General features: G+C 35.8%; 1 protein-coding gene across 1 annotated transcript in view; it reads right to left on the bottom strand.

The window, feature by feature from the left end:
- The window catches only part of THADA (THADA armadillo repeat containing), a 148,406-nt gene that overhangs the window by 129,581 nt on the left and 776 nt on the right, over positions 1-18,049 (bottom strand). The window contains exons 2-21 of the mRNA XM_072333041.1: positions 17,601-17,696; positions 16,628-16,722; positions 16,076-16,206; positions 14,741-14,889; positions 14,573-14,605; positions 13,724-13,772; positions 12,607-12,797; positions 12,054-12,148; positions 11,573-11,793; positions 9,960-10,651; positions 9,163-9,314; positions 8,838-8,993; positions 7,958-8,080; positions 7,215-7,338; positions 5,831-5,979; positions 4,793-5,003; positions 3,294-3,429; positions 2,810-2,946; positions 2,232-2,390; positions 881-1,038 (exon numbers count right to left, since the gene is read on the bottom strand). Coding sequence (XP_072189142.1) covers positions 881-1,038; positions 2,232-2,390; positions 2,810-2,946; positions 3,294-3,429; positions 4,793-5,003; positions 5,831-5,979; positions 7,215-7,338; positions 7,958-8,080; positions 8,838-8,993; positions 9,163-9,314; positions 9,960-10,651; positions 11,573-11,793; positions 12,054-12,148; positions 12,607-12,797; positions 13,724-13,772; positions 14,573-14,605; positions 14,741-14,889; positions 16,076-16,206; positions 16,628-16,722; positions 17,601-17,676 — 3,237 coding nt within the window. The 5' untranslated portion in view covers positions 17,677-17,696. The remainder of the gene's footprint in view (positions 1-880; positions 1,039-2,231; positions 2,391-2,809; positions 2,947-3,293; positions 3,430-4,792; positions 5,004-5,830; positions 5,980-7,214; positions 7,339-7,957; positions 8,081-8,837; positions 8,994-9,162; positions 9,315-9,959; positions 10,652-11,572; positions 11,794-12,053; positions 12,149-12,606; positions 12,798-13,723; positions 13,773-14,572; positions 14,606-14,740; positions 14,890-16,075; positions 16,207-16,627; positions 16,723-17,600; positions 17,697-18,049) is intronic.

Here is an 18,049-nt window from a genome sequence, read left to right as displayed (position 1 = left end):
AACACTATTTCTATGGCACTACAACATGAGATAACACAAGAAAATAGACCTGCAATTACACTGTTGTTCATTTTAGGATAGAAACTCACAACACCAAAAAACTACTCACTTCCCATTGGAAAGAAAAGAAGTTAAAAGTAGTATGTCTTCTGTATTTCAATCTTCCGTGTAGACTGGTTTTGTCAAAATCATAAGGTAATGAAAAGGCCATCAATTAAAGTAGAATTTGAATAAAGACAGAATATTTCCCAAATAAATGCCTGTGGTAATCTAACTTCTTGTAAGTACTGCACTCAACATTCTACAAGAGATCCGACATCATATTAACATTTCTGATCCCCAAAATAAAAAATATTGGAGAAAAAAAGAGTTGCATTAAATTATCCACAATTCAAACATCCAATGCTACAACTGCTCAGCATATTTCTCTTGTAGAATGTTTGATTATGAAGTTCAGTTAATGAGCTTTATGAAAATGCCAACATTTATAGTTCAAAATGAAATAAAAAAAACAAAACACTGTTTAAAAAAGGAAGATAGTTCATAAGATTTTTAACAATTCTAACGTGCAATTCACATATCTGCATATGTATAAACATAAATCAGTTATGAAAATGCATCCTATAAATAACTGAACAATAAGAATAAATATTTCTTCAGTTTTTCTGCTATGTGTAACTCCACTTACTTGTTACTACTTTAAGTATTATGCCTCCTGCATACCACTGTGTCAAAAACACATTGTTAACCACACACGCGACAATAAAAATACTTTTTCATATTTAATATAGTTCTATTTAAAAGGAAAACATTTTTACACATGGTCTGCTTTTCCCCACTCAGAATATGAAGATTTTTTTAATGAAAAGTATTTCCCTACCTGTTCTACAGTAATCAACCCATCTGAAGGTTCAGTTGAAGCCTGTGTAGGCAAAAGTTTACACAGTGTCCCTAACAGCAGAGATACTTCCTTCATGCTTCTCCAGCAACACACGAGAACCATTTGAGCTGTGACATCACATATCTGACTTTCTTTACCTTAAAGACAAAAAAATCAAGAAATATAATAGTCTGACACCATGTTCTCTGGCACAGACTTGTAATGTAGAATTAACTTAGCTTGATCTTCTTACAAAATAATTCACTACAAAATAATTCAAAACTAGGTAGTACAAAAGATAATTTAGTTCTGTTGACCCCAATTCAATTCTTGGAAGTTTTTATCCTACTTAGCTCTGTTTGGATATGAGAGCAGCATACAACTTTACTACCATTTTAAAGAGTGGAGACCTTTTGGTCAACATCAGCATTGCACTGCATATCAAACTATACAAACATCACCAACTTTGTAACTAGGCTCCAATGAACTCCTATACCAGTCATCAGTCCATCACTAATGTTATTTGTGGTTTTTTTTCCCTTTCCTTTTAAACTCAGATGCCCCCGTACGCCCAGACCATACACATTTTAATGCAGCAGCGTCATCTAGTGGACATTATGTGAGTTTAATGTAATTTACAGACATTTTCATGAAACAAAACATATGGCCCCCCCAAAGAAAAAAGTGTTTTATATGCAGGAAAATATGTGAGGAAAGAAAGTTCACCTATTTGTCTGTAAGACTTAGGAACCTCGTGTAAACTATTACATTTTAAATGTGCAGATATTTTGTAAATATATGCAGGCATACGATAAATATACTAAAGTTACAAACTGAGACGTAAAGAGATAGAAAAACTGCACAGCTGCTATTCACTAAAATAGGCAAATATTACCTAACATTTTATCCAAGGATATGGCTTCAAACAGAAGCTTTTGCTTATGTAATCCTGTGCAACAAGTTTTACCGCACGAATATATTCCCCACTAGCCTTGTGTACACTGGAGAGCAAAATCACACTAACACCTTTCAACAAGCAATGTGTTAAAGCGTTTCTTGACAGAAGAGGTGTTAAAGATTACCTGGCCAGTGAAGTTGGGGCAATAGAATCTAGGCCAATATCAAAACAACTCATTTACACATGTACTCTAAGAGAGATTAACCACAATCTCCCAGAATCATAGTGAATTAGTCTTTAAAACCATGCCCACGAATAACTAGCTTCTGACAAGTTTACTGAAGAAGTGAAACATTATATGGAGAAAATAACTTTCAACTTTGATCACCCACGTAAAATGTCTGCTGTATAAAGAATAACTTGATTTAATTATTAATACAGTGTTTGATTTACCTCTCATTTCTGTGCAAATATTTTCCATTGGCTTGTGGTCAGCCAGCTTTTCAGACTGTATTTTGCAGTGTTCTTTCAACATTTTTGCTTGCATAAAATAATCGTTTGTGTCCTGTGGCTGTATCTCATTCAGAATCATCTGCAGGCGATCCGCAGTTTCTACACATTAGATAAGAATATTTAAGCTGCTTTCACTTTTCTTCTGTTTTGTTTTTTTTTTCTGGATTTTCAGTTCTTCACACAAAAGTAGCTTATTTTTAGTAAAGGCCATGAGCAGTAAAATTTAAAACTGCAGTGACTATGAAGACCAAGGAAGAAAGAAGATCAGACTACGCAGTCACCTGTTTTGAAACAGATGCAACAAAACAATCTGCAAAGGCTTATTCCATTTAGTGCAGAAGGCAGATAACCTGTATCAAAACTTAAAGGAATGGCTCAATCTTAAGACATAAAGTAGAAATTTGAAAGGAACAGGTGTGAGGAGTCATTTCCTGAATTACAATAAGAAACAAAGGCAACGTCAAGAGCTTCAGATTTTACAGAGTTCTTTTTGTCTGTTTGCTTATTTGTCTGTTTACCTGAATCAATATCCATTGGAATAAGACCCTCTGGTGATGAGCTCTGCACTACTGGTGATACTACAGCAGAGAGCTCATATGACATCAGAATGAGTCTTGACACTATTTGCTTCCATTCAGCTACGAACATCAAGTTACTATTAGAAAAAGAAACAAAGGCAAGTAACATACCAAGGATTAAAATAATTTTACATTTAAAGGAAAAAAATAAAAACCAACCAAAAAAAAACCTACATTATAAACACTATATTTGTGAAAACTACAAATAAGTTGTACATGTCCAACAAGGACTGAGTTTTTAACACTTACAAAGAAATATACAACACCTAGCTAAACCACAGCAAAGTCAGTAAGAGTGCTAAAAGCAACAGGTACTGCAATTCATTACAGATAACATTGCATGCTTTTATGTTCCAGTGAGCAGCTTTGCACTGTGTTTAATTAAGGAGTTACAACTTACTATTTCGCAGAACGCTTTACTTACTTAAGAGGTAATTGCTGCAATGCTCCGTTTATACAATGCACTCTCCCATACATTGGGAACGATGCTGCTGCTTGAAGTAGAGACTTTTTAGCTTGAAATATTTCTTCTTTGACATTCACCAACAAAAGCTTGATAACTAAAATTGTTTAAAATTACAGATGTAAATTACACATACAAATACACACTGTATTTTCTGAGAAACAAACCTGCTTAGAAGAAATATGAATAAAACCTGTTTATAAAACAGTTCAATGGAAAACACAGTGAAATTTCTTTCTTCACACTCCTCACTCTTCCATCCATTTAACAGTGCTTATTGTTGGTTTTCAGTTACCTAAACACCAACAATATGTTACATTCTACTTTGTCTGAATCAAACAGCAGCAGTGAAAAGCACAGCCAAGACCATGTACTCAGTGACAGTTCCACAGCCCATGCTGAAGTCAAGAGAGGTAACCTACCACATACTGAAAGTTAGACTTTGCCCATAGAAGCAGCTTAAAACAACAAACAGCTGAGCAGAATATTAAATATCAGAAGCTTCCTGTTAAATATTTGAGTCTTTAATTAGCCACTGAAGAAGCTGCCCAGTTTGCAAGGGTACCTGTGCCAATTCTATTCACATGTGTCAGTATCAGAATGAATTACAGATCCAAATAATGAACTACAGATTACTAACAGAAGATACCCTCTAATAATGAGACATGGGATTACCCATCCACTTTCTTCACTTATAGTAGTCATAATGATGTCTCAAAAATAATGGTTTCACTGCATATGAAGAAAAATACTAACAAACCAATAGAAAATCTTACTAAAAAAGAAGCCACTAAGAGGATAAAAACAGTTGTGAGTCTACAAAAAACTAAGTTCAGCATTCAGTCACAAACAATGGGGCTTTCAGATTTTGAATTTCATTGAAAATTATTAAAACTGGAAGATACTTGTTTAATGAATTTACCAGATCTGATAGAAGCTTTGCAGCTTTCACACAGAGGCACCAAACCAAAGAAAAATATTCCACACGTGAACAAAGTGGCAATGTATACACAGGGCTGCAAACCACTTGGAACAATGGTTCTGGCTGAACAGAGGTCCAAGAGTCAGCACTTCAAATGTCAAGTACTTAAACATGATACAGACAAACCACAGCTGCCTTTGCTCTGGGTAAGTGAGCTTTCAGAAGAACAGAGGCTCCTTTCTGGTGCTTTACGTACCCAGCTACATCAAATGAGTTACCAAGGTCCCAGTGTCATTTTCTTTTTGACCAAAACAATAAATAAATCCGCATTCTCAGAACATGGGAAAGCTTCAACATGAACAGGGCTCAATTAAGACCTTCATAAGGGATTGTCTACTGAAACGGCAAAACTAAATATACTTCAAATCCTGTTAGAAATAAACACCTCACTATGCCCATTATGAAATGTCTTGAAGAAAAGCAATAAGATTTCAAATCAATATTTAAAAATACTGATGATAATTTCCCTAATATTTACCTGCTAAAGTGTTCTCCTCCACTGTACCTACTGATGTCTCTTCATTCATCTGGGAGTTATGCTTAATCCATTTTCCTAAACAAATATGCTGTAGACCTTTATGATACACTAAGAAGTTCAACAAATAGGAAGCAGTGACACAATCGTACGGCTTGGTACTTGTGCTAAGATCCATTGCTGCTCGGAATAACAGTTCTAGACTTTCAGGATCCTGAAAGAAACAATATTGCTCATTTTATTGAGCTCCCATATTGATTTAATTAAGCTAGTTAGAACCCTGAAACCACAGAATATGCTTTTCAACAAGTCTACAGGTACACATTTTCTAGGAAACTCTTCTATTACACAGAGTGCACAGATACAGCCACATACGCACTGAAGATGGGAACATTCATTTATAAAGCAGCATTCAAGCACAACATATATTACAGGAAGATGGTTTTGATTTTCAAAGTAGTGTGCACTGCCTACAATCATCACAGAGAAGTACAGGTTACTGGGAAGCTGCGTTTGCTCATCGGTACTTTTTGAATTATAGAGTTTTTTATAAAACAATAAGGAAAAAAAAAAGACAGTATAAAGTGAAAAATCTGAGAGAAATCATAGACAAACAAAACAAAATCTGAGACCAAAGCAAAGAGGAACTGAAACACGGGGCTTAATTTTGTGAAATTCATGAGTAACGAAGTCAAAATGCCTCAGTCATTTGTAAGGGACATCACAGATAAGAAAAGAGTTTGCATTTATCTGTTTATTTGATACTAGAGTATGCTCTTTCCTGGTAATAAAATGCGCTTAGAGAACAGTTTATAGCCATACCCAATGAACTACCCATATTTTTTCAACTGTTAGCAAATCTAGCCTTCTTAGGTTAGGGCTGAAGCTGTAAATATACATATATATATAAATAGGGCTGAAAACTACTGCAGTCAGCTTGGACCAGCTTCTAATTTTCAAGAACTATTCAAGTTCCTAATGCAACATAGAGCACTTATCTTTCATTAAATTACTCCCTTTAAACTACCTTTTGTTACATACCTGTAAATTAAACACAACATCACGTAGCTTCATCAGCAGCTCAAATGCCAGGACTTTTACTTCTTCAAAAGTACTTGCAAAACACTGAATCAAAGTTTGGACACGAGCAGAATTGATCTCCTGATCCAACCTAAAAACTTGCTCCTGACCTGCTCAAAGAAATTATTTTACCATCATTTCTTTTCCAGAATAAGCATTATATTTACATTCTATTTACATTTTATGTTTTATTGCCAGAAACACTAAAATGGAATTTCAGCTAAAGCATAATTTTAATACGAATGAGTATTTAAGATGGCATGTTCATTACTGAAGAAAAAGTTCCCACATCAAAAAGTTACTCCTGGTAATACAGAAAGCGACTCATTGCCAAAAACAGAATCTCACTTATTCAGCTTTGAAAATTATTTTCCTAGAATTCAGTAATACCAGCAAGAAATTCCTTTCAAAAAAGGATTTAAGACTTCCGCGTGTTGCCATGATTTCTGTGGACTGACCTAACGCCAGAAAGAAGCCAATAGTTTTAAAACATAAACAAGATCACCATGACACAACACAGAACACAACTGCAGCTAATATCCTTTTTAAAAGCATTGTTACACTCCTAAATCTTAAAGCTATTATAAGCAACTCCCAGTACAATATTCTGCTAAAAACTCAAAATCCACAAGTGTGCTACAAACTCATAACAATAAAATTAGCATAATAATGATTTACAGCAGGCTTTAAGAAAAGAAGATCAACCAAGAAGTTCGCTTCCTCTCCACATCAAGTTTTAGATGTCTCATTCCTTTAAACAGCAACTGAATGCCAAAAATTGGCTTTAATGTTGATCATATGACCCAGAGACAAGATCTAGGAAAACTACCAATACACCAAGGCTCTAAGCAGTATTTCTTCAACTGAGGTTGCTGTAACAGTGTAGAAGTAACAGCGGCAGCAGATCATCAACTGTCCTTATTTAAATATTGCTTATTTAGAATACAATATATCCAAAGGACATACAATTTTTTTTTTCCAATTAACAGTTTTCACAGTCTCAGTATTTTAAATAACACAGTATTAACAAATTAAAAGAGGTAAAGGACGTGAAGTTATTAAATAATATTAAATAATTAAGGTCTTTCCAGAAAATCCCTATTTAAAAAAAGATATTCAACAGGTTATAGGCATTTATATTTACTTCAAAGTTCCATTAGCTATTAAAATGCACCATACTTTCTTCAGATAAAATGAAAGTGGCAACGTACTTAACTTCTATGGTACTTTCTAAATATTTTACCTTGACAGAAATTAACCAGCTCTCTTAAAAGAATCTTCAATACCTCCCATCACCACATCTCATAAATTGAAATTTATTTATAAATAGAAAGCAGTCTCTCACCTTTTGGAAGAGAAAATATTTCAGCTACTGATCCTAAAATACTAAGGGCAGAAAATCTGGTTGGGTGCGACGAACCAGGAAACAATGCTTCAAAAAGTCTGTCACATAAAGATGACATGAAATCCTAAAGATCAAATGAGAGATTTTACAACAGTTTATTCACTGCCCCACAAACAGAAGTTTGAGTAATAGGATTTAGGACATTGTGCTGTGTTACACAACAAAACCATGACCTTCCAGATCCTTTTGGAGGAATGAGAGGCCCACCTTTGTAGTACTGACAAATTTCTTATTTCCCAGAGCACACAAAGGTAGGAAGATCTTTAGTTTTAGTTTTCTTAAAGAGCTCCCCATCCCCGCTCCCACAAAGAGATCATGACTGTATCAAAACTTAAAATGCAGTCATTCCCCACCTGCTGCTGTCTCAGGTCACCTAGCAATCCCTCAGAAAGTCTGTTTTGCTTTGTGACAAAATGAAGTTCAAAAGATACTCTCCAAATACTGAGAAGCCCTCAGTTCATGACAAAACACTACATTTAATCAAAATTAACTTGCACAAGTAGCATTAGTACTGTTGTACTTTAAATGACTGAATCCTTCTATACCACAGTGCTTTCTAATACAGACGTGACAACATACCCAGAGGTGCTTTCAAGAACAGTTAACCAACTTACAGAAATGCCTTCCCATCTCTTTTTGTCTTTTACATCTCTAGCAAACTAACATAATTTATATTTACTTACTCTATATTTCTGCAAAATCCCCAGAGGATTCCTTTTAGGCGAGTCTTCAAGTAATTCCTGTTTGGCTTTATTTTGCTCCAATTTATAAAGCACCTGAGAACTTTCTCGTATTCTACAAAATAACTTTAAGAACAAAATCAAAACACAGCAAAGACAAGAGTCATTTACAGTTAAATATGAGCTACTGAGATTTTCAGCTCAATTTATAGATCTTATTATTTGCAATTAAAAAAAAAAAAAAAAAAAAAAAAAAAAAAGCTCATGTGTAGCACAACACATGATCCTTCGCATGAAAAACAAGGCTTTTTGTTCCCCATTTCACACTCCTTCCACCCCTTTACACCTCCAGCACCTATTTCCATCATCCTTGAGTTTACACCCACCCTTCTTCTCCCACCTCCACATTTTCCATGGAACATAAGCTCCTGTATAAAAAAACCTCAATTAACATGCATAGGTTTTTATAGTGTAACTACCCTCAGGACTACTCTCTCCCTTTCTATTCCATTTCTTCCAACACAAATTTTACAGCTCATATTTCTCAGTCCACTTCAGGCAAGTAAGAATAGAGTTGGGCTTCTCTTGTTTCTGCTAAGCCTCTTCCATCCTTCTCCCATCCAACACACTCATTGTATATGTACGCTTTCCTCATCCTATCCACATTCTCCTACTACATTACCATTCACCATTAGTTATTGTGTCTATCGCTTAATTTCTTCAGTTATCCTTGTCTGTCATTCTGTTGCACAATACATACAAATCAGATCTATCTTGAAGCTTCCTCTTTCATTTAAGCAACTTTCTAACATAGAAAAAAAAAAATAAAAATAGGGAAATGATATACAATTAAAGCAATAAGCACATTAAACGTTTTGCTTACCTTTCTCAGCAAAGAACATATCTGCTGCCTTACTGAAGGAGACTGGTTGTTCAAGTTGTACGTAATGAAAAATAAAATCAGTTGCATTTCTTCCACAGACACAATTTCTGTGCTACGATGAGTTTCGCAAAGCAAACCTAAAGCATCTATGCAAACCTGAAAGATATTTAAATGTCAAATACAAAAGAGTTATAAACACCTATGACTATGGTAGCTTTGTTTTAAAAGAATACTGACACAGAACTTATGATCTAAACAATTCCTCCAATTTTCCAAGCAAATCATCCTATGACTAAAGACTTAAAAGAAATAATTGTCCCTCTACCTGATTGTGCTGATGGACTAGACCCTGTTTTATAGATTCAGTAGATACAAGACCACTGCTCATAATATTTGAAAGCTCCAGATGTCCATGAGCCCTGGCTGTTCTTAGGCATGCCATCAGGGCTCCAAGAGCTCCTCTGGTACTCCAAGAGCCTAAAGAAAATGAAATACAGTCATAATTACAGTCTAATTAACACCTTAAATAAAGCAATAACTGCAGAGCTTGCCAAAAACTCCACATACTACCAACTCATTAACCTATCTCCTCTTTTTCTCTATAAATCAAGGAAGTCCAGAGGACAGTCTGTCATAGATTCAAATTCATTCTAAACTGCCTAGAATCCAAAAGCCTCTCTACTAATAAATCATATAGAAAAAGGACTTTGTGATGTCTCAAAAGCCACTGAGAATTACACTCAACTACAACAAAAACTAAAAATAAATAAATAAATCATAAATCTCATATCCATACATTTGCAACAAAAAATTATCCCTAAAGCCCCGCTATTGGACAAGCCTGTACAAGAAATAAAAAAAGAACAGAAAAATAGGGAAAAAAAAATATTGATACTTAACAAAACTTGGTAAAGTGAAGAGTAAAGAACACACACCTAGAACATGGACTGTTCTGCTCACAGCATGAAGATACTCAAGATTATTATAGATCCCACCATGAAACACTGGCAGCAATAAACAACCATCCAGAACTGTTTTTAACAGGAATTGAAAACCACTTTTTCAAGATTTTTTTTTTTTTTTTAATCATTATAATTACAGATATCGTATTTATTTTCTTACCAAGATTAGCATCTGCAGAAGCCTGAAGAATCCTAATCATGTAGCTCAGACTGTCAGGGCTACATCTGAGTAACTTTGGTAAATAGTAATCTATTATATATGTAGTTTGGTCATGGTTCCCTTCACACAGTATTAGAAGAAGAGGAGAAACCCAGACATCATGCCACTGGTCAATCCAAGTACTCTTCTGAGAACTTGAAGTAAACTGGACTTTGTGATTTGTAAACATGGTTTCCAAAAGATCACTAGCATAGGGTGCAAGAGACTGATCATTCATCACATTCAATATTTGTACTGGAATTGATCTGTCCAACTGCAGTATATTTTCAGTGCCCAGACACTCCACAAGACAGGCAAGAGAAGTATATTTCCCTTTCACGTGCCATTCCAAACTCAGTAACCGCTTGGTTAGCCTTGCAAAGAAGGGGTCTGATTTTTCATCAGATCCAGTAATGATGGTCCGGTGTATCCGAAGAAGATTCCTGAATATCAGCTTGCTTTGATGTCTAACAGCATCTAGAGGGTGTTCCCAGTGTGTGTAAACGTATTCCAGCAGCTTCCCAACCACATCTGAATTCCCATTAAGTTTCAGTTTTAGATTTGGTGAGTCTGAAGTAAGGGCAGCTAGTGCTGAATTAGTCCAAATAGCAAGGATTCGAGACAAAGACGTTGCCATGCTGGATTCTTTTAACCTTTTCAAAAGAACAAACAAACACAGTTCATAAACATCATTTGTCACCTGCATTGAAAATAAATACATAAATTCTGTTTCAAAATAACTATTCATCACACTAGTTTACCTCACACTAAAATAGATAAGGAAACACTACCCATTCGTTGAAGAAAAAAAAAAGTAATGTAAAAAGGTTTTGGATGCATCAAACTGTGCACTCAGTCACCTGATATGCTGTTAACTGGTCACAGCTAAAACCACCTAGATAGGTTGACAAGCCATTACAACAGCTATTTTATAACTGAGAACAGAACTGAACCTCTGTATGCCAGTAATGTTATGAAATATGTTACTGCATGCTTCTTAAACACTTCAGGAAAAGTTTTCATTGTCTTAAAAAAATAAATCAATAGTAAATAAAATGAGAATTGCATATCAAAAAGAAAATCATAAAATTGACCTCCAGGACAAGGTGCTCACATCCACTGTTTGGTCTCCATAAATGCTCAGCAAGCATCGATGAAGTCAATGGGTGCAATATTTTCCACATGGAGGAATTCGGTGACACACCTTTGCTTCATACATACACATTTTGTCAGACTGCCTCTCTGCTGCCATCTGCCATGTGGCAAAATCTAACAGAACACTGGCAGGAAGATTTAACCTCAACTGCCATACCAACAACATCCACTTCTGATGTCACGGGCCAACATAATAACGGGAGGAATTAGTTTAGGAGCAGCCCTTGTTTTTTGAAATGTATAGAATTATCCTGAATATACTTTAAAAGGTGATATGATTTGCAAATAAAACTAAATTAATTAAATTGGAAATGCTGAGGATATCTAGAATTACAGCATCTTCAAAAAAGCAAGTACAAACATAAACCACCACCCAAAAAGCACAAAACAATAAAAATCAAATTGCAGGCTTGGCTTACTCAGAACTCAGAGACAACAAGACTGAGGCGATATCTAGTAATAGTTTCTCTCCATTTTCACCCATGCAGCCACTCTTCCAATCCAACATAGCCAGTGCTCCATGGCATAGGAAGAGAAGGACGGAGTCAGAAAGCTGCTCTGTGTGCAGAGCCCCACAGTTATTCACAAACCACGCTGGCACACCTGCAAGTTTCCTTGATCCACACAGCAAGTCACTGATCTGTAAGAGCAAAATCAAACCTACTACAGGGTCTTGGCACAGGAGAAAAAAAATACTCCATACATAAGATTATTTGCATGTTTTTCTTACAAATTCAAAAACCTTATATCACTATTTGATACATATAAAGAATAAATGATTTAATTCCAAAAGGCCAACACAGACGTTGGCAAGTCCTGCTATCTGAATTAGAAAAGCCTCTAAAAGAACACTGGGAGGACTGATTAATGACATTACCTTTAGAGAAGATACATACTTACCAAGGAAGGTAATTCTTCAGCTGGCTCATACATAGCTTTAGTGAACAGAATAAAGGCCAGTCCTGAGGTAGTCTGAACAGTCTGCAGGAGAGTTTCTACACGGCAGAGAAAAGTATTTTATTTAAAAGTGAAGTAAATATCATGTGGCAAAACTGCGTATCAGAGCTGTACTGTTGGCATTGAATTTTCCAAGACTTACATTCAACAGACAGAAAATACAGTGTTGCCTGGTAAGAAAAAAGAACCGTAGCACAGCCTGATGACATTTATAGAAATTTCTAATACAAAACCCACATATCTGTATAAGAAGCAAACCTGATTATTTACAGTGTGCTAATTAACAGATCTGACTGCATAATTCATACAGAAATACATTATGATCTACAGGTCATAGCTCACAGAAAGTCCTACTACTGCTCCCCATTCCCATTAATCTTGACAATTCAGCCTCCAATCAAGCTATACAAGACAGCCACATACAAGTTGTGGTTACTGCAAAAAGGACAAGGCTGATAAAATGAAAATACCTGTCTTTGAATGTTACTAAACTTACCATCTGTAAGGAAGTCTGTGGAGGTTTTCAATAAGTTACACATACTTTGCCAAACAAAAGACTCATGATTTTTCCAAAGACTTCCCTGAATATTTTCTTGCAACTTCTGTACAAGCATCATTGAAACTTTAATGGCCATCAATAAATCATGCATCAACCGAGTCTGAACAATCCGATTTCCATTATTACTTCTGGGAGGGGAAAATAAAGGTACGACAATATGCTCACAAAGATGAAAAGAAAAATCAACCATTACCATTCCCGGAAACTCACATTCCATCAACTTCAAACTGAATTCATGGTAGAAACAAACTTATTGAGTTGACCAGATATGTAACTAGCAGAAAACAAGAAACAGACTCGAGGACAAAGTTTTAAAATGAAAACAAACACAGTGACAAACTCTGCTGCAGTTTCTGTAGGTTCCCATGACAAGCTTTCATTCATCTGACTGTGTCTGAACAGAGCAGAAACTAAAGACAGACAGAATACAGAGCTGGTCGCTTCTTATTATATCAGAGTTCCCTCATGCTCAGACAATAATTCTATCACTCAGCATTCTTCTAATGTGAAGACAGACAACATGTAAACTTGTAACATACAAAACACTCTATTAAGCACTCTTATCCTCTAGGCACATGGTAAAAGACCACAGTAAGGGGGCTTCACTTTATGTCAAGCTGGAAGATGTCAAGATTCTAAATGATGACTGCCATGACAAACAGCATATCAGTGCTGAATTAAACACTCATGAAAAGTAGAAGGGAATTACTCCACCTGAATTTGAATAAGTGTTTTTATTAATTACAGTGTTCAGTCACAATTCATATAGCAAAACCACGACTCAAAGGCCTCCCTTACAAGTAGTAGCTCCAACGCAGTATCAGTGCCTTAAAGACTAACACCTTTAATTTTGTTTCTTTCCACTCATATACCATCATATTGCCACAAAAGAAAAGAAACTCATCAGCAGCTTTTTTATTTAATATATATATCAGTGTAAACTAACATTCCCATCTGTCATCAGCGCATGGCTATCAAAGTGATATTCCACATTAAATTATCATGCAAGAGTGAAATGAAAACAGATGAAACAGCTTATATTGAATTCACTTGCCTGTTTTCTTCCTGTATATCATGTAGTGACTTCTGCAGAAACTGAAGAACTAATGAAAATAATTATGTAATAAACTTATCCAAAAAAGAAAATTTAATAATTTATTTAAAAGAGCAAAGCAATTACACATACAGAGTATGCACAAACACAACAAAAAGTTATCAGTATATGGAGTTTCTTCCACTCTATAAACAAACTGAACTGAAAATTCAGTGCAGTCACAAAGAAATAACACTATAACAAAATCTCACACCGGTTTATAACAAACCAGAACAAAATTAGAGTTTCCAACCCATGTTGTCTAATCCAGAGTCAGAGCTCCTCAGTGAAAAGGCAAAATTCCCAAGAGCCAAAGACAGAGCAGCAATAAAAGGTCCATGGGAAGCTATGAACTTCCACACTAGGTCATGGTATGTTAAGCTATAGTTTACAGACAGACAGTATGGGACTGAATTGATGTGATTCATTAATAAGTTCATCAGCAGATCAGGGCCTGCTATAGTCAAGACCAGATATTAACACTTCAGTGCAATCCTATTTAACTTCATGACAAGGCATAAGACAGTGGCTACTTCATGTAAATAAGTAATGACTGCAACAGATCCTTAAGATCACCCATTGCTTCCCTTTCAGATTTGTATATGAGGATGCTCAGTAAAGCAAGATCAGCTCCTGGAAATTAGAGGTACAAATCAAGGGGAAATCCTTGACAAATGTACCATATAAAAGTACTTGTCACTAAAAATGAATCATGGGGAAATCAGATATTTATGTCCGCCACAAATACTTCACACACAACCTTCCCTCAATAATCTAAAGTGAAAATTATTTTAATAAACATAACTTTACCTTCTTCAAGCAGATTCGTAATACTTGCTCTACCTAGAGGAAAGAAAATATACTTTAACATTTTTTTTTTACTTAATAATGATGTTTACATCTTTATCTATGTGCTGCACCAAGACACGAAACAATGCTGAGCAAGTTAGAACAGTATATTTGATATATACATCATACCTAAGCTGAAGTCTTCCATACAAGAAGCAAGGTTGTCCAGTACTTTTCTGTACAAATATACATCTGTGGTTTTCAGTTCTTCCCTAAGGCAGCACACAAAGCTTTGCACAGCTAATGTCATAAACCGTTCAGGAAGACCATTCAGTGAACTACAACAGTAAGAAACAGAATGATCAGCTACCTCACACTGAGGTATTAATCCACAGCTGACTAAAGACGATGTCAGCTCTATCTCCCTTAATATATACATGTTGCTTCCAGCACCAGATCTCAGAGTTTCAGTAAACACAAGGATACATTACAGCTGTCACTTTGTACAATTGAGGCCTACAACCATTTTTTTTTTTTAAAGCCAACAAAAATTAAGTTAAAATTTCACAGGAATTACTAGCATGTTTACTACTGCCACCCTTCTGGTTCCAATGTAAGGAAACTACACCTTTAGTATTCAAGATAAAAAGGAAAAAGATCTAAGAATGCCCAGACATGACTTTCTGTATTCCCCGTGGAATACAGAAACGATATTAAATCTATTCTTTATTTTTCTTACCAACTGACATTTTTCAAGATTTCCTTCAGAAATTATTTTAATGAGTCAAGTCAGCAAAAAACTAGGACAGCTTGCACTTGTACCTTTAACGTAATGTCTATGCAAGGTTTAGATTATTTCTGTACGTGGAATGTAATTTAACATACATTCTAATACTCTATACCTAGATTCCTAAACCAAGTGTCCACAATCCTCATCATCTATATGAACATTTATCTTTAAAAGATACACAACACTTAAGTTGTATCCAGATCCACTAACACTTTACAGTCTCCTAAGAAAACATGTCATTTATGTGCATAACCTCTTTTCTTCCCCACCTTATCTCCACCTAAACCTAGGAACTCCTTCACATTCTTGCTTAAAAGCTGAAGTAAGCCTCCCTTTAGTCACATATCCAACAACTCTAAGGCATTGTTTTCTGCGCAGCCCATCTCATACTTTCCAAAGTCTGTTTACTAAGTAACGCTTCCAAAAGACACAGAGACACTGATCTTAGATACGTTTTGCTATACAGTATAGGGGGAAAAAAAAAAAAAAAAAAAGCAATAAAGAGAAGTATGCAGCTAGTTTTCCACTAGGGACAGAAAACTAATCACAATAAAAATAGGCATGAAAAAATACTGTTCATTCAGGATTCCGCTGAACCATCTTCTCTTTGTTATCAAAGTTGATATTCTTTTACATTTCTATTCTGCTAAATTTTAAAATTCAAAGTGTTAATTACACACTCCGCTGTCTTTCAAGTAAAGAAAAAGGATTACAGTAATACCACAATTCTTTACCTTGCTAATACTTTTTTCAGGGGATTCTTCACATCCAGTGAAAAGTATATCTCTCCCAAGATCTCCAAACAAGCTTTAAGCATGTGATCACACGTAGAGCTTTGATCCATTGTCTTTACCAAAGGTGTAATCTATAAACAAATAACGCTTGATCAGTAAAACAAACTGCACTTGTCCTCATCATTAAAAAAGGTGGAATTCCCTCTCATTTGGGTATATGATGTAATATATATGTCCCTTCTTTAGCATACCCTGTTCAGATTCAGGTGTCAAATACACTCCAAGAACACCTCTGCTAGCAAAAATACACAAACACAAACTCAGAATTTGTTATCACTTGCCTTCCATTAATCTCTCAGTAACCACAGCCTCCACCAATTTATATTAGAACTACATTTTCACAAAGCATATTCAGGATTAACAGCTGCATTTTACCATTTCACAGGGGCACTTAAAAGGTTAGAGACTATTTCAGAAGTATATCTCCCACTAGCAGTGCACACAATACATCACCACTTCCAAGACGCCACACTAACACCAGTGAAACCTTACTTGTTTAATACACTGGATCTGCTGGATGCCATTGCTCAGTTGTGCACAGTGCAGAAGCAGAGAGGCCAGATTTTGTTCTTCAGCCTTTGAAAACCCTACATTTGGGAGAAAAGTCTCTTTTTAAAAAGGAATTATAATGAACCACACAAAGAAAACGCAACGTATAATAAGCAATCACTAGCTCCTCTGCGAAGGAATAGTAGGCCTCAACCTGAATACAAAGATGATCATCACAGAACTGTTGTGGCTGGAGGGGATCTCCAGAGGTCATCTGCTTCAACCTCCCTGCTCAAAAGCAGGGCTACCTAGTGCTGACTGCCCAGGACCACAGCTCGGGCTAAACTCAAAATGAAACCAGCCTGTTCCAGGACTACCTCCTACCTGCCTGCTGCAGGTACCTCAAAAGAAAGTTTGATCTTCCCTACTGACAAGAAACACTAGATTAGATAGATGATCTCAGGTCTGACAGTTCATTTCTTCTCAACTGTAAGGCCGAGAAATAAGAACTCACAGAAACTTAAGCATTCAGCTCCTGTGTTATTCAGTTTTGTCTATTTTTTAATACCAGTGGAAGTTTACCTCAAGCAAAAAGCAGTGCAGCATAAAAGAGCGTCTTAACAGCATCTTTAAATCAGGTTAACTACAGAAAATACAAAGGTTGTGAAAAGACTCTCAATGTGACCTCTACAAGTCCCTAACAACCTCAACCATTCCATGATTTGTTGCAATTCTGCATTATCCTACATATTAAAGGCTAGTACTTCAGGCAGCCCTGAATTACAGGCCTGCGAGAGGGATCACACAGAAGGCATTCTAACACCAAAGACAGCAACAACAACAAGAAAAAAAGAACAAAAGTGCACAAAACTAAAACATCACAAACAAAAGAAATCTAAACAGCAATATCAGTAGTGACTCACATTCTGATAGAAAAAGGAATTGTACAAGTTTAGTGTGAGGAATACAAGCTTACCCTGAAGTTTCTCAAGCTGCTGGCAATCAAGAGAGAACGCATCAACCCAAATTTCCTTCTTCTTCTTCAAAACCATTTTAGCTGATTGAGGGACACCTGCTCCAAAGACAAACATACAAATAAAAACCCAGCAAAACGCATCATTTAAAAAGCATAATTATGAACACAGAGGTCTTTTCACAGAATAAAGCTTACCATATTATATATGCAATCTCTTTTGCAAGATCACAGCTCTCTTTTCTATATTTTGAACCATTCCAATTATTCAGCCCAAAATTTGCCACAACTTCATGGCATGAAGAGGAAAACAGAAAACACAAGTTCAAGTTTGCTGAACGAACCACAGATGCCCTCAGTGGTAATTTTACTGCACCGGTTATGCAGCCTGTGGTGTGTCCCTTAAACACTCTGAGAGCATCACCACGCAAGGGCACACAAACGATACCACA

The sequence above is a fragment of the Excalfactoria chinensis genome, chromosome 3 (genome assembly GCF_039878825.1).
Source record: "Excalfactoria chinensis isolate bCotChi1 chromosome 3, bCotChi1.hap2, whole genome shotgun sequence".
NCBI lineage: Eukaryota > Metazoa > Chordata > Aves > Galliformes > Phasianidae > Excalfactoria > Excalfactoria chinensis.
The sequence above is the reverse complement of the archived record's forward strand: the minus strand, read 5'-3'. Positions and strand labels throughout refer to the sequence as shown.